The sequence below is a fragment of the Stegodyphus dumicola genome, chromosome 5 (genome assembly GCF_044657685.1).
Source record: "Stegodyphus dumicola isolate Sdum_Otavi_A_Nest chromosome 5, ASM4465768v1".
NCBI classification, from domain to species: domain Eukaryota; kingdom Metazoa; phylum Arthropoda; class Arachnida; order Araneae; family Eresidae; genus Stegodyphus; species Stegodyphus dumicola.
In genome coordinates this window covers 119,816,133-119,839,986 of record NC_140772.1, presented here as the reverse complement: position 1 = coordinate 119,839,986, position 23,854 = coordinate 119,816,133, and the positions used below count along the sequence as shown (strand labels likewise).

Genomic DNA, 23,854 nt, shown 5'->3' with positions numbered 1-23,854 from the left:
ATTTTTTCCTGTAGAGATAAATTGCAATTCAGTTCATTTGTATGAAGCTAATAAAAATGTCTTCCATAAAGTTAAAACATAATTAGAAATTTAGACTTCATTGTAACTACAAAACGATTAAAATTCCTGCACTGAAGTAGAATTAAAATGAATAAAAACCCTTCATTTACTTCATTCAGGTTTCGTTTACCCTTTCTTTTAATGTACTTTTAAAATAACCTTTCGAAGTATTTTACTCAGTCTGTAAATATTATTTTTACAATTTTGAGTTGAACCCTTCTAACTTAGCCTAAGCTTAAGAAACTGTTCTTCTTTAATATTTATAGTTTAGTGAGAATCTTGCAATTAATGAATGGAAAACACCAAAAAATATTTATGAAAAACATACATTTTTTACAGTTTATTACATATAATGTCCTTTACCATTTACATCCAAATGCCTTCTTGTATTTCTTTATCTTATGTATAGGATGCATCGTATATTTCAATGTGTCTCTAAAAAATATTTCATCGTAGCTGGAACATTTGTTAAAACAAATAAAAGAAATTTCTTTTTCATGTCCGCTAACAATAAATGTTCTTACAATTTTAATTTAACATTTATTTTGATTCTTCATTTCCTGCTTGTTGTTTATCAGATCTGCCAATTCTAGGTGTCAAAACAGCTCTGCGTCCGATCCGAGGAATAAAAGCTCCCCTGCTTTTAACCTTGAACCTGGGGTCTCGTCCTATCCTAGGAGTTAAAGGAGCCCTTCCGATTCTTGGAGTGAATGCTACCGCTCTTTTGCTTCCAAAGTCTTCTTCATCGAAACTTTTCTTTCCTACTCTTGGCACAAATGAATTCCTGCTGCGAGCAGTCTGGCGATCGGGACGGAAGAAATACTCGCTGTCGAAACCATTAAGTTCGTCCCATATAGGTCGGCTAAGCCCAGACACTGACTTTGAAATCTCTTGTCCACTTTCATTCTCAGACTGATCATTTTGATTGCCTTGATCTTCATCGATTGATCTCTTCTTACGTCCAATGCGAGGCACGAGTCTAATGCTTTGTCTCTTTTGTTCTTCTGGTTGGTTGCTTAAGACAATATCCGGTACTTGATCATCAACAGCGGGCATGATATAATCGGACGTCATCAAAAAATCGTAGTCGTAGTTTTCTGGATCGACGATTAGTCTTCCAGCTCTTGGGTAAGGTATAAGAGTCTTAGGAAGTTCCCAGACATGCCGGCCGAGGCGTGGATATGGCATCATGCCTCCACTTTGCTTCTTTTCCTCAACGAAGGTCCAATATCCCGCTCTGCCAAGTCGTGATAGGGGAATCAGGCCTTGACGCTTGTCTCCTTCGTACATTTCATAACCTGAACAATATATTGAGAATTAGCTGTTTGGGAAAAGCACTGAATAAGAAAATTTTATTTTCAGTGAAATATTTATTTAATGGTAAAACGTACAGCCAAGCAGCCTCTACTTTTAAAGCAAATAATGAATGATCCGCACTATTATCTAAATAAATACAGTATTCTAAATATTAAAACACTTACTGAAAGCTTCTAAACTTTAACACCTGCAATTTCCTTCCACAGGAGTTTCTTAATTATCTGATTTAAGAAGCATGATTTGGAAGGAATACTAAGAATTAGCACTTGAATATATTGAGAGTTAAAGCTAATTTTAAAGAAATTAATTGTCTAATCTTTTTATTTTGCATAAGAAATTTTTTTCTGCTCATTGTAGTATATTAAGTATATACTTTGAATATAACTAAAAATTATGATCGATCAAGACACATAACAATTGGAGGTGAAATCAATCAAGAATAATTAAGAAGTTTTTCATCGGTTAGTTCTAGATATTAAATCTTTTTTCCCAAAATGCAAGCTGAAAAGAAATTATGATTTTTTTCTCTTTCTTTTACTTATATGTTTAACATAGTCAGCAAATAAAAAACAATAAAGCATCAAAAGCACTGCAAACATCAATAATTTATTGCACTGTATAATTAGGCAAATACATAAGCAGCAAATAAAAATTAATAATTCAGTATGCAAATGTTATCCTGGGAAAAAGAACATGTCAAAATTCAGAATATCATTTTCAGATTTAAAAGTTCTATAATAAATATCATTAAAACAAAAGAAAACATAATTTAGAAATATTTTTATAAATTTATTATAGCATAATAAAAGATCTTAAAACTTATGCTTAATGTACTTGTTTATTGTAAAAATTTTGTATGGTTATTATTTTTGAATGATCTGATGGTTTTTATTCAGGGGGAAAATGTGATCTTCTTCTGTGCTGCTGCTTCGAATGCAAGTCGATCATTTAATTACACTAGTGTTATATGATTCTTATATTTCGGCAGGAATTACTTTTATGACGTAATCATCAAGAAATAATTTAACGTCTCCATTATTATGAGATGAATCTTCTTCATAGGCATTAATATCAGGAGCCAATAGGTGCTTCATTTGATTAAAATATTTTCCGTAAAAAATATTATCATTTAACAGATTTTCATTAGATGGTTTTGCATAATCTGAAAATATCTGTCTATGTAAATCTTCTGCATTTTCTGGTATATGTAAATTATGTAAATTGCTGGTATCATAAAAATCTTCCGAAACTTCTTCGTCAAATGTCTCTAATCCGTGTTTAAGCATGGCTTTCTTAGAGACCATATTCGCAGTATGCAAAACATTATTTGCCATCAGTTGTTGCTGGACTGCATTGATTAAAGTCTGAAGATTTGGAAGGAATTCGGAGACTAATGTGCTTTCTTCATCTAGTAAATCTCGACCAATCCTAGGAAGAGGAATCATGTTTTGCCTTTTATCCACCAGTTCACGACCGATTCGAGGGTAAGGTACCATGTATCCGCCTCTCATCTTCTCTAGGAAGTCCCAAAATCCATTACGTAGGAGCCGAGACAAGGGAATAAATCCTTCTCGGGTATTTTCTCCATAAATGTCATAACCTGAACAATACATATTACAAATGAGCTTATTTACATTAACAATCATGCACATTTAAACTCAGTAATGTGTGCCATAACATTAATCACATAGCTAAAAAACATTTTGAAACAGATGTTATTGAAATTGCTTGCTTTTAATTTCATTTAATTGTTTTATTTTAGATATCTGCTTTCTAAAGCAATGCTTAGATTACAGCAGTTCCAAGTTATTGACATTAGGCAAAAATTAAATTTCGATTCTGAATTATTCATAGAAATTTAGACATATTGTTAAGTTTTAAATATTATTTTTCTTTGAGTGAACTTATATAACACTCACTTTAAAATGATTTAAATTTCACTATGAAAATTTTAATTCAATATGGAGAAGTAACTTTAAAGTCATCTGCTGTCATTAGCTAATTGTGAATTCAATTCGAATTTGATTTTAAGTAAAAAGCGTTATATTATTAAATGCTAAGTATTATTTCCTCATTAAAGCATATAACACAAATGTATATTATTAAAGCTCTACCTTTCGTGAAAAGTCGTTTGTGATAATATCGTGGTGGGTAATTACAATGCATGCAGAGAATAAAAATTATAGTTATTACAATATGGTAGGCTTAATCTCATTTTGGATGATTGTTTTAATTCTCGTAAAAGTATTTTAACTTAAAGATACAATCTGCGAATTCTAGGAAGCTATTATGTGACGTGAAAGTTGTGAATCACTGCTGAGAAGTAAAATGAGCGTAAGGGTTAAATTGTGGAAAATTAAAGAGAGGAACTAAACCATTTCGCTAGAGCACACAGACACAAATTTATCTCAAGTTGTTGTAATTTTGAGGAGTGCACTTTTACATCGGAATCTTTCCTTACATCAGTAGTCTCAAACTGAAACTGCTTGCGGGCCGAATGCACGACCCAAAAGCAGCTTACAGGCCAAAAAATTGTTAATAAAAGGGGAATCTTTATCTTTAACAAAACACAGTTCTTCAAACTAAATTTTAAATTTTATTTACTAAATATTTATCAAAACATATAATATAAACATTCCTAATAATGGAGCAAAGGAAAAAATGAATTTATATTTCTTTCTGTCTGAAATCTAAACGTTAGCATTGGCCAAAAATTTGTTGATCACATTGCGTTATTCAAATACACTGATTACTACATTTTTCACACTGGATTATGTTTTAAATAACTTTGATACACATAATTGGTCGATGAATAACTTAATTAAACTAAAATGTATCAAATCATGAAACTTTCCAATGTAACAAAATTTGAAAATAAAAAATTAAACCCTGTTCTCATTTTTGTTTCATATTTATTAAGTTTTTTGATGCATAAAGAAAACAATATATGGAAGTAATTATAAGCATTTCTATTTATAATTACAAATTTCTGTTACAGCATCTCAGGGTGTTCATATTTTGATTCATTTTCAACTTTTGAGAAACATTACTCAACCATGCCAGTCACGAATTGTAGATACTCTTCTGTCAGTTTGGTTCTTTTCTTAAGCTTATTAATTCTCTTCTAAAAAAACTGTTCAGACTTAAATGTACTGTCAAGCAAAGCGATTATTATTATTGCAAAAGTTCGTACCGTATTTATCTCTTGAAAAGTACGAAAAATGATTAATAAAATCTGTATTTTCAAATCTTTGAATAAGATTTATATTACACTGTAAATAATTAACTCTATTTGTAGGTTTTCAGGGACTTTAATCACGTTTTTAACGATAATGAAAGTAATGCAAAATCATTAGAATAATAAGCTTTTTTCAAAATTCTTTTTATAATAATGCTAATTAACTTACGGGAAATGAATTCGAAGACTGTGTAAATTTCGGTAGCTTTATGCGGCCCAGGGACCACTAGTTTCAGGCACTTACTTTATAAAACACTCAAAAATCTATGTATTTTATATTACACTCATAAGGGCGATTTTTTTAACATTTTGAGTGTTATTTTTATTTATTAAATCTCAAGTTTTTCGCCCTTAAGCCGCACAAAATTGAATTCAACAGCTATATCACAAAATATTTAAAACTAGCATATCTTTTATTATCTTATTTATCATATTTAAAAACAGCATAGAATTTCGATACACTGTCTCGAGAGCTGAAGGTAAAAATGTTTTCTTTTTTCTGCACTGCTGCCATTACTCGCTTTGAAATTGTTGAGTTTGTTAGTGAAAAATTAATTAAAGATTTGCAAAATAGGAAATAGATAATAAAACTAATTCGAAATTTAAAATTCGATCTTCCAGGTGCCCATGTTCGAGTGGAGGATTACGTAATTTAAAATTTGATGCATGAACGTATATATGTTTTTCGCATTGCGAAAAACATGCATACATGCATGCAGATTCTCCATTATTTAATTTATTTAAATATAATACAAAACGAGAGTATTTGGTGGCAACATTTTGAAATGTGATTCAAAGCATAATGCCTTTTCGAGACCAATAGCCATTTTGGGCTAACGCTCCTTTGGACTAATAATTTCAGATTATATGAAAACAAGATATTTTAAAAGGTTTAATGAAGGATTAAACAACTTATTAACTTTTATTTATAAAATTACATGCTCTTGTTTGTTGTAATTTAAATAATATTTCTTTTCTTTAGAATCCTGCGGAATTTAAATCGTTTTGTCTCTTTTATCTCATTTATTTTTTGAGTTATATATTTTTTAATATGCTGAACTTTAACGAGGGAAGCCGGAACTTACTATTCATTAATTTCCGAAATGAATGTGGAATAATATGTAAGAAATTAAACACTTCATTTTAGCTACCTTTTTATAATATATCAGATCTCGATGAAGTGACATCAACTCTTACGATCTATTCATTCCCAAAATGAAGAGAAAACTACCAGAACATAAAAAACCTCAGCTTTTTTTACCAAAAGCGAGACTGCAGACAGCTTATAGTTTGGTGGGAAAAGAGTTGTTACGTATCTCATATGTGTAGTCGTAAATAAGACGCATTTCCTTCGCTATTTTTTCCCTGCTTTGTTTTATTAAGGAAACGCGAGGTATCTGGGGGGATTAGAGGTATTGGTGGCAACCCCCTGCCGTGTGATCTTATGTCTCCTTTTTCGGGATAAAGATTCCCCAGAATTGCTACGAATTGACTAAGTTTTCTGATGCCAAATGAAACAGAGGTAGCGCGTGCCTGAAATACTGAACGAAAACGCCTAATGAAAAAGCAGATTATTAACAACAAAATTACATAAATATTTATTTTATGTTTGGATAAGGGTATGGAATAGAATAATTGATCTTTATCTTAGATGTTCCATTTCTCCTTCAAAACCGAATTACACTTTATACTAAAATAACAATCGTGTTTTCTATACGTAACTTGTTGATTGTCTCTTCAGTGTATCATTAGTATACTACGCAGAAGAGCCGAATTCTAAATTTATTCGTATTGTTAATGAATCACTCAGATGTGATAGATATTTTCTAAATGAAATTACTGATTCTCAGATGTTGATAGGACTCCACCGTTAACTACCGTTACCGATAATAAATGAAAATACAAATGATCTAAAACAATAAAAGAAGCTTTCTTCAGAGATTGCTCAGTTCAGCAGAAGAAATTCAGAAATTACTTAAATATTTGAAACAATAAATTTAATAAACCTGTAATAAATGTAGAAAAAGTTTAGCCCTGCTTAAATAAAAAAAACGCTGGACAGTATACAGCAATTGTTAAAATGTACTGATTATTATTTTAAAAATCCTTTCGAATGTATGTTCACACTTTATAGCAATGATAAAAGAAGTGCTAATGACACTGTATTCCTTTGTTTTACAGTAATACTTATTCAATAAAAATGCACCATTAGATTAGAGTTTCAAATTTTATGCACAACATAATTCATACTATTGCATGCCTTTTGTATGGTTTAAATTTATCTGTAACTTGAATAGCATTATTATAAATTTTTGAGTTAATTCTAGAAAGAGGTGTTTAATTCTGAACGAAGTAGTTTAACAAAACTTTTAAACGTAATTCCAAATTTCATAATCTTGAAATATATTATTTTGAACATACCATCTTTGCTTAGATGTTGCTTTTATAATATAAGGATACGAGGTTTAGATAGAAGGTTCTTCTCAATGTTAGCAGTTGTTAAAACCTCCAATTATTCATTTACTTGTCTTGGGATAATGTATAGCGAAGGTATTAAAAGGTAAGAAAACTATATGAGGCGAAACTGTTTCAGAAATTTCTTCACTTAAATAAATTTTTGTCGCGAATCAAACATTATAACACTTTTTTTTTCACTGTTAAATAAAATAAATCGAAAAATACATTTTAAAGTGTTTTCTAAAATTTCATTTTTAAACCAATTAACTCTGTTTTAAATCGCATCAAACAGTTTAAATTTTATTATAAAGCGGGAAGGACGAAAGAAGGATGGGAAAAATATTGCATTAATTTTTCATTCATATTGGGTTTATAAATAAATCTTGCTTTGTAAAGGCCGATTGCATAATATTTCCACATGTTGCATTAATTAGTACTTATTACTTTGTTTCCCATCAATAATTAGCTTAAAATGGTCACTAAAATTATAGCGTCTAGTATACTTAATAAAAATACACCAATGTGTTCTAAAAGACTAGAAGAATTATCTTCAAGTCTTGACACAAGAAAAAATCAGAAGAAGGCTATATAATATCATCTTATTCAAACACAAAGATCTTCGCAGACGGTCTCACTTGGGCTGCCATAAGCCAGCACTTCTGGCTGTACGTATGCAATTAATGCTGAACTAAAATTAAATGTAGCTAAATTAGCCTAACGGCTCACAGGCTAACGTAACGCGCAGGAAGGCTCTGGTTTGCAGAAAATAGGCAGAACATGCCTAATAGCTAGAATCATTCAGCGCCACAGAATCAAATCGCTATTTAGTCACGGTAATGACATGGCGTCAAGTAGGCAGAACACGCTCTAAATAAACTCGCGAAACCCGCTTAAATAGCATTTCCTTCTCCCTTAATCTAAATAAATTCTGGCATGAAAAGAGTGGGTGAAAAGGAGAGCGACAGAAAAGTACTTTAGTTAGTAAAAATTTAGTTAATAAGTAAAACTAAACAGGACATCATCAAGATCAAACGTATATCACTCTGTTATCACTTATTTTACTTTCATTAACTCTAGTAATTCATATTTTGATATTAGAAATATATTGCTGTACTTAATAATTACAGTATGCTTTCTTTACAATTATTATACGTTATATTACGTTATTTATATTAAATTCTTCACGTCGTTATATACACATTCTGAATGAATATATTTACTCAATAATTTTAGCACTATTTTGGAAGTATAGGAATCTTCAAAGTCATTACGTAAAAGTCTTATGATAAAGTGAAAATTGTATTTATATGTGCGCTCCATATAAAACCACATTTATCGGAAGCATATATTTAGTTCTTCGTTTCTTAATATTTAAATTTGAAAAAAGAATTAATATAATAAAATTAAGCAAAATTAACACATTTGAATTTCTCATGATTTTGTTATCGAAAAAGATAAGTTTTTGGATGTGTTATAAGGTATTTCTCCCACCTTCTTAGCATGCCTTCGTGGTGTAGTGGTCAGCACGTTTGACGCATATTCGAGAGGTCGGTGGTTCGAGTCCCGGCGTCATTTTTCACCTCTCCTACTTCGAAAAAACCTAATGTCTCAAAAATATAAAACAAATTTATTAGACAGATGTAATTAATTTATATTTTCTTCAAGCCACATACTTAAATAAAGTTTATTTTACTCAGAAGGAGTAATATTGTGTTTACTCAGAAGGAGTAATATTCGTAGTTGTCAATAATTGAATGGATTTAGTTTCTTTTTATGTATTATCTGTTTTCAAAAATAGATAATTAAGTTGTAGAAACATTAAGATATTTTTGGATGCAGGCAAGATGAAAAATGAGCAATCGCCTCGGCCGGGAATCGAACCACGCACATCTGGAATACCGGCCCAGCGCGCAGAACCACTATACCACGAAGGCACGCTAGGAAGGCGTGAGAAATACCTTATAAAGTAACAGCAACTGCAGCTTATGAGAAATATTTAGCCAATGAAGCTCTTCTTTCTTTCTTTTGTAATCTCATGCTGCCTTATGTTTCACTGACTTTGCATTTAGAGGAAACTTTTTAGCATCTCTTAGGTGCATTTATTATGATATAAAATAAAAAAATATCAAAATAAGATTATTCTAATAGATGAGGGATTTTAAGTTAAACTTAAATAAGCGAAGCTCATTGTCATGGTGGATTTTGACAGTACTTCACTCTTTTTAAGAAGGGAAATATGTGTTAAAAATTCAGCGCTTACCTACCTTGCTGTCATAAAAAACGTCGGACTCCTTCATGTTCATCAACGCCTTTCATATATCCTTAGGTGTCTGAAGCTGCGATAAAATAATATATAATAATAATAATAATATCACACTTGTGTGATGTAGCAGGATTCTTGAATTATAGAATGTTTTATTTTAGTAATTCCAAAAGTGACAAAGAATTCTTATTGGAAGAGAGATAGCTCGAAACTGAAATTTGCGTATGATGACATCCTGTTCGGTGACAAGTTTGAAAGACTTTATATTAAAATCTGGTTTATCTTTCGACAGTTTTACAATATTTTTGGCAAACTTTTTGTTTTTCTTTTATAGGAAAAAATAATATCAAAAATCGATTTCGCTTACCTGTTTTTGCAAAACAAAATACAGCAGTTTTCAGCATAAGTGGAAATATCTTAATATATAAACAGAAAAAGCTGTTAGCGAAAATCAAAAGAAAAGGTTGTTATAAAACATGCAAAAATTCTTTTGAAATGCAGGAAAAGAGCAGAAATAGGCAAACTAAATGGCGCACTTTTATATGTCTGTTAATAATTATACTAATTAATAAACTTAAAGAATTTGCAAGGTATACTCAAGTCAAAAATTTCTCTGTAGATGTTGCTGAGAATTTATTTTATAATTGTGAAAAGTAAATTCGAAATGGGAATTTTTAAAGCCTATTTTGCTTAATCTTGATTACCTCGCACAGAAATGTAAATTAAAGTAGAGGTTCAAAATGTAGGAAAAAATAGTTTTTAAATAATGCGTCTTCATTGCATTTAACGGCTCTAGTTAGTTTTGTCATAGACAAAATCATTGAAACCACTTAAAGCCACTAACTAGTATTTTTCCCTTGGGTTCTACTCTGTTCTTCTCTTTTTAATTTTAAATTACAACGAATTATCTCTAGAAGTTTATGCAAAGTAGATGAAAGAGAGGGAAAAGCGTTGCCTAAGATTGCATAAGCGTTGCCCGACGTTGCATGCCCATACGTGACATGAGCTTAGATCAGTGTTGAAAGCGTGATTCGAGCAATTTTAGAATCATTGCTAAATTGAAGTTTAAGTATTAGATTTACCGAAGAATGGATATTTAGAATTATATTTTGAAGAAGAGAAGATTTTTATAAATAAGTGATTTATCACTTTTTATAGTGCCTTTTTGGTGACAGAGTTCTGTAAATACTGTTCCCTTTTTGGTCGTAATATCCAGTATATTATGTTTACGTATTATATTAAGAGGGAGTTGTAGCTATAGGTAAATCATTATACGTCAAAAGGATACTTTAGCATAAGTCGTAAAGCTTTCGTATCTAATTTTATAGAATCATTATATCCAATTATAATCCGAAGGGAAGCTATGAGAAGGGAGGAATTTCTTTACGATCATAAGTAGTAGCTTTTAAACCTGTTAACGGCTGTATTTATGTTTCTTTTGTTTTGTAATTAGTTAAATAAGAAGGTTACTAGAGACAGGTCAAAAAAGCAGACATTCAAACCTCTGATGCCACAAGGTGGGAATTTTCATACATGTTTTGTAAATTAAATTTTATGCGAAGATTTAATGAACATTTAAATCTAAATATGAGACATCAGGATTTTTTACTGTCATTCGAGGTCATAAATTTATTTCTTACTTTGCTTCTTATTTCAATTTCCTACGCAAAAGTAAATTTTTGTGTACTACTTCTCAGCCAAGTTTTAGAGTACAGTTACTTTATATTAAAAATTATTCGCTATATATAATTATCATTTTTCTTCATTTCTCAGTTTATTAGATTACATGTGAGACAAATCTAATGCCTTGGCGAATATCTATGTCCAACATTTATAATTAAAAGCAGTGAAAAAAATTTTAATGTGAAAGCGTTCAGATTTTAAAAGTCGCCAAAAAGGTTTGTTGAGGTTTTTTCACACTCTCGCTAATCTCGCAATCTACCACTTTGCTGTTACTCCTACTAACCCATTTTTTGCATCTTTTTAGCTTTACTGTTAAGTACGATTTTCTTCGCACTTACGTCATATACAATTCAATAACAGCAAAATTTACAAAAATTTTTAAAGCAGCATGGCAGCATATGTTTAGAATTCCCGATGAAATGCTAAGTGTTAGCATACGTTTTTTCTGTTTTTTCAGGCTTTTCTCAGTTCATCATATCAGTGTTCACTTTTCTTACTAATATGGCTAACAAAACTTTTTTTGCCTTTTTATATGTTTTGTGTATTAACTTTGTAAAGAAACATTTAGTTTTAAACTAACCAATTTTTGTTCAATTACTTATCTTTTCTATCTTTCCTCATTCCCATTACCTGCCAGAATTATATTTCAGTCTCGATATGCAGAGTAGGGTAGAAAAAACTATTTAAGATGGTCTCTGAGTTACTCCAGAGAGAGCGTGTCCTGCTTTCTTTCTTTTTTTCCACCGACAGCGAGGCAGCCGGTCCACTGGGTAGTTAGCATTTTCGGCCAGGTAGCGCCACTGACGCAAATAACAGCGGTTTCTGCTGTTTGACCACACTGGTTGCTGATTTAAGCTCGATAATTTACAGCTGTGTATAGTAATTGCCGGTTTGTCGGTGGTAGGGTTAAGAGCCAACTTGCATTAATTGCCTAGACGCAGATTCGGTTGATTATTTAACTTAGTTTTAATTTTATATTTCTGTTCTTGATTTGCAGCCAAAAATATTGGCTAAGATTATAAGCAACAGGAGTTTAGTCTGTAAATTCTTTATTGAGTTATATAAAAGGTTATTTTTACCCTTCTTACGTCTTGTCATCGTTACAGTCTGAACTTAACAAATAGTCGCCTCACAGTTCAAGTAAAGATGTAACCAGCAAAGTAAAGTTAATTTAGCTAGAGTCTTACTACTTTTTATTAAATATCACATTCTTCGATTTTGAAATTAAAATATTACCTTTTTCTTTAACTAGGAGTCCTAAAATAAGACAAAATTATGTGACAAGTGACAAGTGGTTGAACAAGTGACTTCTAGAAGCTTGTACTCTTGATCTTAGCCAAGACGAAGAGATGAAAAGGGTATAGAACAAGCGAGATCCAAACGGTACACACGTTAAGTATTGACTGAACAGTTAGTGAGAAGCAAATGAAGTTCAGATTCTTCCAAAGGTAAATAAATTATAGAATCTGGATTATTAATAGAAAAAAGGAAGATTTTTTATGGATGTTAAAAGCATGTAGGAAATCTAATTCGCTAGATGAAGTTATCTTTTGAATAACGTTGATGACAAAGTATTAGAAAGTGTGGTTTTGGACAACAGTGTGTAGGGTATGACTTATACATTCTATTTTTTACCCTGAACATACGTTTCATGATATTTAATTCGAAATATAGAGAAAATGCAATAAATATAAATCACACAAAAAAAGAATAGCACAGATGTCCCAAGATTTGAAATCTGCAATAACAGCCTTTTAAGGGTCTTTTTGCGAAAAATACATGCAATTGTAACAATTAAAAACAATAATGATAGAAGAACTATTAAAGTAATAGCCTCAGGAAATAAAAGCAGTGCATTTTCACGAGGAAGAAAGAAATAAGAGAAAAGTCATGAGAAGAAAATAATTCCAAATATTTTTGCACCCCACTGCCACAAATTAAGGCCACTTTCGTCTTAGTATTTAAATATTTAGTTTAAAGAATTTCTCTTTTGCACTAGGCATCATAACACCATTTGCTCTAATTTGTCAATGAGCTTAGAAATGCTCTTAGTAACTTCGTCATGCTTTCATTCCATTTAAAATCATTATTCATTTCAATTTTCTTTAAAATTGTCATCCAATTCAGAATCAATATTCAGTTCCAATTTACCATTTCTAATCATTATTCAATTCAAATAATTTAGTTCCAGAAGTAGCATTCAAGGGTGAAATATCTACAAAAAAAATCGAAAATTCCATTTCTAACACGTCGAAGTTAATAAATTACTCTTTGTTTCTGAATGCGTTCTGTTAACAAAAACACAACACGTTTTCCAAAATTGATTTTACCACTAAACTGAATGTTTACTTACTGCGAGTCTTTGATAAATCTCATTTTAACTAGCATTTATTTGCATCAGCCACTAGGTTAGAAATGCTGAAGGTATTTTGTTCTACCTTGAAAAGGAATAATAAAAACTTACCTAAACTTCTTCCAATCGTAAATGCAATTAATCCTGCTTTCGTTTCCATTGAGTAACATTATGTGTTTGAAATTGAGACAACAAAGCATCTTTCACTTTTCACCCCTTTAGTTACATGTAAAGAATTTTTATTTCAGCAGTACTGTTCGTTGCACACTTTTCTGACCTTTTCCAAATCCTATCATTCTGTCCTTTCAGCCTTATATACGTAAAATTCAGTACTTCGTATTCGTTACCCATGAAATTTTCTGCCGACTTTTAATGTATTCGATTTCGGATTTACATTGGAAGAAAATGAACGAAGGTATAAAGGGAAAGAGTCATATATTAATTATAATCAAGAAAATCTCATTTATTCAGTACATTTTGAGGAACTTTGAAATTTCAGAGCTAAAGTCGTAACACTCGGAGGGACGCAGAAGTTGGTTTTTCATTCAAGCTTTCATTTTCAGGCACTCGAAATTTTTTCTTCTAAAGCAACTCTTTATCAAAAAGTCAAGTAATTGAGACAGATTGCAATCGGCAGAGATTTATCAAGCGGTTCAATATTTTCCTCTAATCACATTTGAATGGTGAGAAAATAGTCTTTCATTCCTAATAATTGTAAGAATTTAGTATCTATTGTATTTTTTCTTTTTCTTTTTCTTTTTTTTTTTTTTTTTTTTTTTTTGTTACAAAATTGCACGTACTTTATACGGGTTTAACTTTCTTGTCGTTCTTTTTCATATTAATAAAATCCGAGTTAAAGATATTACCCATGTGATGAACTCCTGGAATATCTACGGTATTCCTTCTAATGTTGTTTATGTTACATTGGTCAGACAAAGTGAATCTTGTTATGTCGCATCAAGGATTATTAGACGGGGGGAGAAGTCATAAATCATTCACAGAAAATTACCATTTCTCAGAAAATTATACTTTCCATTTCTCTGCTGAAAGTATTTTAATCATCTTCAGGTGACAAAGTAGATTTTATGAGCGCTTAACTTTTTGAATTCCATTTTACCCTGTGATTCTTTATTACTTCTTATGCACTTTCATTGAGATATGATATTAAAGGTTTCATTTTCTCTTATATAGCCAGAAACTTCAAAAACGTAGAGCTAATTAAGCACCAGGTCACTATTCATTATATTTTCGCATTTGCAGTTAAACAAAAAGTGCTTTCTGATCTCTAGAACTTTAATACTACACAATTAACATTACACGAACTCTTGTTGTAATTTTTTCCTCTTTCAGTTTAGATTCAAATATTTATTATTATTTTGTTCATATGTTTTACGATAAGGAAAAATGCAGACAATTATTTTTAAAGAAACAAAACGAACGAAACAAGAGATACGTTAAATAATTTTAAATGCCATACATAGTTTTAGTCTCAAATTTTTAAAAGTGAAATTCAGTTGTATTATTGGAAACTAGGTGAACAAAATCAGCAAAAGTAAATCTTATTACATATCTAATTATTCTTAAGATTTTGTTTAAATATTTAACTAAGATTTCTAATCTACTTACATTCTGCAAAACGTCTCATCTCATAACTGAGTAATCTAAGTGACAAAGTACTAATCTATTTCATAATAATTATTAATTCGAGTCTAGTGTATCATATTTCTAAATTTATCTAATATTCTATTAATGGTGATAAAATTACTAATTATGTAGCATACGACGCAGCGATTCCTATATAACGGCCGGCTTGTGCCGGCTAGGAGGATCGGGGCTGTGCCCTTATAATAATAATAATAACTCTTCAATATGTCCCTTAAATTAAAAAATAATTTTGATTTAAGTAAACGTTTTTAATTCTTTTAAACCTGAAAACAATCATAGCAAATTAACTAAATATTAGGAACTTTAGATATCTTCATCCACATGATTGAATACAAAATAATTATTTCTTTGTAATATTTGTAACTTCTGACTATGTTTTTTCATAATATTGCTAAATTCTTAATAATTGAAATAGTTAGATATTGTATATCAGTAGTTACTTGCAATATATATGAAACATTTCTACAGCACTATTTTCGAAAAAAACTTTACATAACAGGAATTTAAGAAAATATTTCAATTTTTGTCATGCATGATTTATATTGCATTCTTAAATTAAATTTTTGGTTAAAAATTATTTGATAAAAATAATGAGCTTTAACAACAAGACTTAAGACAAAGTCAACAGTTGAACTAATAATTTTACATTTCCAACTGTTTTCAGTCCAAAATGGCGTTAGCTCGAACGAGATATTAGTCTCGAAACGGCGTTTCCATTGAATCACTATAAATGGTGTATCATTTTTCAAATTGTTGCCACCAATATATTATCATCCTGTATTATATTTTAAAAAATTAAGTAATGAAGAATCTGCATGTGTGTATGTTCCTGGCATTGTGAAAAAGCGACGGCACTTGGAGACATTAAATTTTGAATAACGTTGTCCACCACTCGAACATGGACACGTGAAAACCTAAAACAAATTTTATATTTTGTAAACTTTAATAAATTTTGATTAACAAACTCAACAATTGGTAGTGCAAAAAGAGCAGTGGGAACACTGTGCGGAATAAAATAATTTTATGTCCAGCGCAAGACTGTCTGTTGGAAATTCTAAAGATATGCAGTTTTTAAATATTTTGTGATTTTGCTGTTGATGTAAATTGTATGGGGCTACCGAGTCTAATAAACTAGCTTCGTTACAAAACTTGCCATAAACAGAGACCAGTTCGCTGATAGATATTCATCTAAAAGGTCTGTATAGTGGGCATCGTTCAATGCCTAAATGTAGCTATCCGCATACTCAAAACAAAAATTATATTCAGAAACGAATTCATATCAGCAAGCATAGTTATTTGTGTTCTTTTAATACAACGAAATATTTTCAGAAAAGTTTAAATTTGAAATAGCTCATATATTTAGATATGTGAATTACATCTCAGTTCATTTAGTGAAGATATTAACACCATAGTCTTTCATACTCATGAGTTATTTTTTAACTATTCGTATGAAGATTCATTTGATTATATTAGTTGATGATGATTAATTAGAATTATTGTTTTATAAATGCTCAGATGAGTAATTATTTAACCACATTATCAAATGTTATTAGTTAAAAGGGGTGAAGTTTCACTAACACTACTGTCAGGTCTGACTAGATTTTTTTCGTAACTAATCTTTTCTCCTAACTAGTCCTTTTTTTAAATAATTTGCTCGTAAGGAAGTAGCTTACAACGAATAAAAGAAATCTAAATGATAAGTTTTGAAAACTAAGAAATTAAAATGTTTTAAGTTAAAATAAACTCCCTTGAAGATTAGCCTTATAACAGAAAGTTTTCATCAAGTACGTAATGCAGATTATAAAGTAAAGGAAAACCTTGCAGGTAAAACTACATGATTACCATGCTTTGCTGCAACTGATGTACACTGATTTTAAACCGGCTTAACCTAGCAAGAGTTTAAATTTCTTTTCAACTTTATAGCAGTTATTCACAAGTTAACTATTACTAGTAGCCATAAACCTAACGGAGCGTTTTCGTAGACGTTAAGATTTTGGACACTCTCATTCTACGGAAATTAATTTTGCACATATTCTTAGCGCTGTTCCATTTACTTATTTATATATTTCTAGAATAAGTAATTGAAATAAAGGTAGAAACCTAGAGAAAAAAATTTAAAGAAAGAAAGAAAGAAAGAAGAACTATCTTTTAAATAATATATTTTTATACCTCTCCCTACGTGGACGAAACTACTATTCAGGAATTGTTGTCCTTTAACTGTACTCCGTTTTAAACTAATTTTCGGTAAAAGTTCAAACAGCTTTTATATATCCTATGTATATATATATATATATATACATATATATATGTACCAAAATATTTTCCTTTAATATTATTAATACAAAATATTGTTCTGATAAGCATTTAAAAAGTGTCCTCCGCGAAAGCATTCCTCTTCTTGGGTGAACAGACTGTGTATGCTTTGCCGTAACCTAGCAAGTATTTTTTATTAAATTCATAAGAAAGCAGTCTTTTTCACTAGAATAGAAAAACAGGAAATTAAATCATTAAACATCTGTCACAATTCACTACACGTCACTTGCTGTTACGTCGAGTTACGAAGGCAGCCTCTCCGTATTAGGCATTCTGAGGCATGTTTCGAGTTTATTATATTTGTTAAAGTAGCCCTCAGAACGTCTTTCCTGAGATATTAAACTTTTTTAAATCACATATGCGGTAGTTGTATAAAATAGGGACTAATTAGCTGATGAGTACATCTCCCACATGCACTAGCCACCTTTGGCATAGGGAAAAAAAGTGTATTTAATGTCTTATCTAGAGTTAGGTTAAAAGTGCTTGGATTTGTTCTTTGAAGTAAGTTTGTAATGGCTCGTTATAAATACACTGTTAGAATATGTATACAACGATCAGGTTTCTAATAACCGAACCCTGGGAAAGGCATTATCGATTAACAGTCAAAATACTATTATTAGCTTAAAAGGTACTTAAATGTCAATTGCTTCTATTGAACTGCAGCTTAAAGATTGAAATTTAAAATTTGCTCTAGTCTTAATTTATTTTGGTATATAATTTAAGTTCATTTTCAGTTTTATCAAAAGTCTAAATACAGGATCCGTCAGAAAAATATGTGCACACGTTAATAAAAGAAAATGTTTTGGTGTGTATTAGTACAGAACTTAGTTATATATTAATATAATATATACATATAATAAGTTCGATTAGGTTATAGTGTCAACTGGTTCCTTTTTTATGCTGGAGACATGAAAAATGAGCAATCCCTCACCAAGAATCGAACCCTGGATCTCTCAAATACGCTTTGAGTAGGCTCCCAGTTACACCACGAAGGCATGTGGAAAGGAGAGAGAAAATACCTCATATACTCCCCTTTTAAACAGCGACTGGGGATGAGGGGACACAATCACCAAATCATAGTGATGACAAATTATCGTCACCACTTTTTTTTTTAGTTCGGGCGCCACTGTAAAGACATTAGGTTTTCTAACACTGGAGACGTGAACAATGTAGAGTGCCATCCGGCGGGACTCGATTCTCCAAACCTCCCGAATACGCATCTAGTTACACCACGAAAGCATGCAGAAAAACGGGAGAAAATACTTTATAAGGTTTAATACAACCTTCTTGCAAATGTACCTGTCAGTTACTTAGAATGCTGAAACTGATAGAGTGGTGAACATTATGCGACCAGACACACAGCACAACGGCGACCAGTTGCTTTAGCAACACTGGTCAGGCTGTCCATGGGAACTGCTGAATTTCTGGACTAATAACCACCAGTCTAACCGATTTCCTGTGCTACACGGCGTCCTTAAATGTCCCATAGAGCCACTGAATTTATATAAGCGACTCGCCGGATAGTGGAAATACGTTATAAGGAATCATTACATTTTCTCGCGCATACCGTTCTATTGTAATTGATTATCACATCCAGCTATCAGTAGATAGGTCTGTGATTCGAATCAAGGTTAAGTCACAGTTGACTTTTCTGTTTTCTTCTCCAAAAACGTAATGATCTCTTGAACAATGAGTTGGTATTTTTTTTTTCTCTTTTCGTGTCCTCAACAGCAGCTGCACTATTGACTCATTGTGCCAAATCATAAGGGGCAGTCTGCTCTCAGAAGAACTGTTTAGTGGAAAAATAGAGTTGTATAATGCAATCTTGAAAATACGTGTCACCAGTTATGGGAATTTAGGCTTGCGTTCTGAAATTATAAACAGAATATAATGTGTTATAGGAAGCACATTTTAATATTAATTTAGTGTTTTAAACTTATGCTTTAAACACAAGAAAATGACTTTTTTCCTGCTTATTTGCACAAATAAGAAATAATTCTCTTAACTTCACTTTGATATTAAATACATAAGGTGGTTATCCATTCAAATTATTTCTATGAATCTTCTTATTCTTTTCAACTATCAACATTACGATATTTAATTTATCTTACCAGTAAGTACTAACATTCTCAATTTCATATAGGATATTTTCTTTCCAAAGTATTGCATTCAAAATGCTTTTTTTGTTGTGGGGAAGCGAGTATTCTTTTGCAACAATATAATCAAGTTAAAAAATGATAATTAGATTCACATGTGATTAGTTATCTAATAATAATTATTATTATAATTATATTATATTATTAATCTTATATGGTGTCTAAAATGGTTTCTAGCTAATTGTTTTGCAGAATGTCCAAATATTTAGATTTCATTATAGGAAAAGGAGAAAAAAATAAAACGAAAATTCAGTATAGAGAGTGACAAAAATTTACTTTTTTTTAACACCCTAAAATATGTTAAAAAGATTTCATTTAGATATGTAATTTCCTGCGCTTTCCAGCAAATTCTCACATTTTCAAAAAAGGCATTATTAATTCTATTAATTAAAGAATATTTGAAAACAGTTCCCCCTCCCGGATTCGCTATACTTAAATGCATACAGATAAATGCATAATAAAACTTATATGTTCTAGTTGCCTGCTTTATTTTATACACACCATATTTACTCGCGCATTTTGTCCTTAGCATTTCATTACCATATTTTGAAATTGCTTAATCATTCACGTAATTTTCAACATCTTCAAGGCGTTTAGAAAGCGAACTCCTGTAAATTTTAAAATGGTCGTTATTTTTATCTTACTAATTAGTTTTCTCATGATTTTTGGCTGCGCGGTCTATGACTGATGAGGCAATAGTAGTAAAGTGCTTCAAGAAACAGGGATATCTAATGCTTTTGATGGTCTTGAAGATCATTGCACGAGACAAGATGGAATGAATGGTGACAAAGGCGATGATCATGCTGATGATGTTGACGACTTGCTAGCAATAGCAGATGATACAGGCATAAATTCCGGCTGCCTTAAATGATCTGAGGCCTAGGGAGTAACAGTGGATTACAAAAAGTATTTCGAGATACAGAGGCGAGATTTAGGAAACGGCGAAGTAGAAATGAAGATATCTTATTAAATATTGCAACGTTAAAATTGCTATGCATACTTACTGGAATGTAGTAAATCTAAATTTAATCGGTAAATCTAAATTATTCCATTTGCACTGGTTTCGACAAGCGATACGGTGTTTATCAGTTTGTTTCCGTTCTTGTATAAAATTTTAAACTGAGAACCACTGAGTCAATTTATTAGAAAGTTGAATATATATAAGATTGCTTGGACCTTAATTCTTTCGTGATGGTTAGAAGCCAAAATCTGGTGCTCTCAAACACCTGAAAAGCCCATGTGTACGAATTTTTGTTGCATTGGATTTCAAACCCCCATACCAAATAGAATGCTATAGCTTTAATAGTAATCTACTTAAAACTTAAAGCGATTACTTCTCTTTTGGGGATCTTTGTGCGGTTTCATCCATTGTACGCAGTTTCCCCGTAGGATCTGTTTACTGGCATCAATAGCTAATCGTTGATGCTAAAAAGAAGAGAGAAGACAGAACAACTTTTAGTAGCTTCCAAATAACGATTGGCATGCCATTTAATAACATTTGAAACCGATGAGCTATGCACTAAGTTGGTGAGTGAAAACACCAGGTAGAAACTGGACGCAGGCGATCGGGAGACTTGCTGATGTCTGAATGCTTGGGCGTTTCGGGCGAGAATTAAATAAGCAATCTTATGAAATTCATCGGTAGTTTATCCATAATTTCTTTTTATTTGTTATCTTCTTAATGTAATTACATACTTCGGACATTAAATCATAAATTTTCCCTCTCGATTTTCGTACGAAAAAATTAGTTAACAAATGGTGAATTATAAGTGAGTAAATAGAGATTTATCTCCAGTAAGAATTTTGAAAGGAATAAACTATAGATTTCCTCTTTGCAGTACGATTTCAAAATCAAACCAGTACCCGTTAGGCACATTTTTTTTTCTTCAAGAGATTCGTTTGGTATTTTGAAACAGAAAATCTTGCACATCAGTGTGACTTTGCTGGGAACGTAATCTGACTCTTCCAAAGACTCTTGTTGAAATACTGATCACTACACCATAAGAACACATGAGAAGAATCTTGCAATAAGAATCCTATAACTTCAGAGATTAATCGATGAGAGATGATTCCTATAATGTACTGGTACACAATATATTGTGCAAAAGAACTAAGATTAGAAGCATGACAAAAAATATTCAGTACTTTTAAACAAAATCATTTAAATGTGAAATGCGATGCCCATTCTCCGCTCAGTTTCCTTTCTCGGCAATTTTAAGATATTAAAAATGCTCACTGTAATTCATCATAATTAATTCACTCTAATTTGTATTTCTGTGATATATCGTAGCATCAGCACATAGACAGTTATGTAGGAAATACTCAGTTATCAATAATTCAGGATATCTTAAAATACCATGTGTTACAAAGTTATTATAAACCAAAGTGGAAAATCGATGAGGAATTATTCATATAATTTCAGATATTTAAAAGCTTCTTCCCATACTAAATTTAGAATTTCTTCCAATTTTTCGTAAGACATATAAATTTAAGTTCTTCCATTTTCTAGTTCTTCATTATATTTTTGTATGTACGGTTTACACGATATTTACTTATTCTTCAAATGATGACATTTATAAAGGACAGAAAGAAAATATAAACAAAATGCGACATATTGAATTAGTAAATTCGAAAAATTATTTTAAAAAAGTGCTATTGCATTCTGCATTACAGATTTACTTCAGAAAAATTAGATCTAGTTGCTCTTGAAATATTCATATTTTTATGAACTGAAATTTGAAATCCGATCGACATATTATTTATTAAATTTTAAAGCAAATGTACCAAAATTGGCTCTTAAATTCTATCTCACAAATTTTCTTCATAATTAATAACATAAAAATATCTTAAAATTATTGATTTGAGTTTTGGTTGAAAATTGAAAGTGAATCCAACAGGCTGCAAAGCATCTATTTTTAAATTATAAAGTAAATACATATGAAATTGCTACTGCTCGTTTTCATTAAATGCCATATTTATCTCATCTAAAGCTTTATTTAACTTAAATTTTATGCAAATTAAATTTAAAATGTACTTTAAACGTGGTAAATTTCTAGCATCTTAAAATTATTTAAGAAATATGTTATCAGTAATAATAATAATGCAAATGAAAGCCAATGACATAACGATTAGCGTAGACAGTTAACAAAAGTTAGTGGTTTTTTTAAATATTTTATTTCTATTACTAAATAAATTTTAATAGTAGAATAAGTTTATCAGTTATTTGTTATTGTTATATTCATAATTTATATTTAAGCGAAATAATTTTATGCCTATTTATTATCCGGTGAAAATTCCTACTCACCTAAAGAGTGCTGTGTTAAAACGGAAACCAAAATGATTTTCCATAACAGGATAGAAGACGAACACCAGCTCATTTCTTTTCCGTTGCGTTTTCCTTCTTTGTGGATTCCCAACGGTAGAACCAAAGGTACTTTGCAACCTAGGAAAACTAAGGATGCGCGGGTTTTGTGGCCAGGACAAGAACTTCGGTTCTTTTATATTAGTCACATGGATGATGGCAATGTCCAGCGTTTGCGTAACTCCTTCCGTGACGTCACTATTTTCGTCCAATCAGAGGACGGTTTCGCACTTTCGGGGATTAGCCTAAAAGCACTGCCGCGAATCAAGATTGGCTGTAACTCAAAAACGTGGGACGATTTCAGAAAGTTGTGGGGGTTTTCGCATTTTCCCTGAATTAAAATGTATGGCTTACACTTTACTAGAGGCTCAAGATTTGTTTTTATTTAGGACCAGCGCTGCTAAGGCATTATGAGGTAATGAAGCAACGAGCACAGTACGTGTCTTAATGGAGCCCTCTATCAATCGCTGCTCTAAAATAATTTTTTTTTCTTTTTATTAAAACCCTTAAGTGATTATTCTACATTAAGCTGTCCCTGAAACTCTTCTCGAAAACAAAAACAAAATCGTGTCTGGAACTTCCGAAATATTTTCACTATATTCTGCATAAATTATTATTATAATAATTTGGCAGACTAATATTGTTATCAGTTTTATGTTTTATATGAAATTTAGCTTTATGCAATACACGACGATTTCCACCTTTTGCATGTATTTTTGTGGATAAAAATTAACTTAAGGTAAGTTTTATATTTTTTCAAATAAATACATGTCCGAATAAATCATGTATATTTTGAAATAAGTACTATTTACGTAATTAATAATATTATACAATGTTATTAAATTTAAAACAAACGAATCTGTTGCAAACAGTTAATCTAATTCGAGTTAATCTCCTTAATTTTCATGGTTTAACCTTGAAACCGTCGGGAAGATACTGGCATTCACCTGCAGAAAAAAAAAAAAAAAAATTATTCCGATTATATTAA

General features: G+C 30.9%; 1 protein-coding gene across 2 annotated transcripts; it reads right to left on the bottom strand.

The window, feature by feature from the left end:
- Window positions 1–385: 385 nt before the first annotated feature.
- Window positions 386–23,001, bottom strand: LOC118198299 (uncharacterized). Of its 2 annotated transcripts, none has more exons than XM_035369941.2 (2): window positions 22,810–22,992; window positions 386–1,358 (listed from the first exon to the last, which is right to left on the bottom strand). In XM_035369941.2, exons 1-2 carry the CDS (start codon window positions 22,880–22,882, stop codon window positions 601–603), a joined length of 831 nt encoding a protein of 276 aa, XP_035225832.1. In that variant the 5' UTR covers window positions 22,883–22,992; the 3' UTR covers window positions 386–600. The 2 variants fall into 2 exon arrangements, with proteins under 2 accessions (XP_035225832.1, XP_035225833.1); XM_035369942.2 differs by lacking the exon at window positions 386–1,358 and adding an exon at window positions 1,963–2,977 and having other exon boundaries at window positions 22,810–23,001.
- Between the last annotated feature and the right edge of the window lie 853 nt (window positions 23,002–23,854).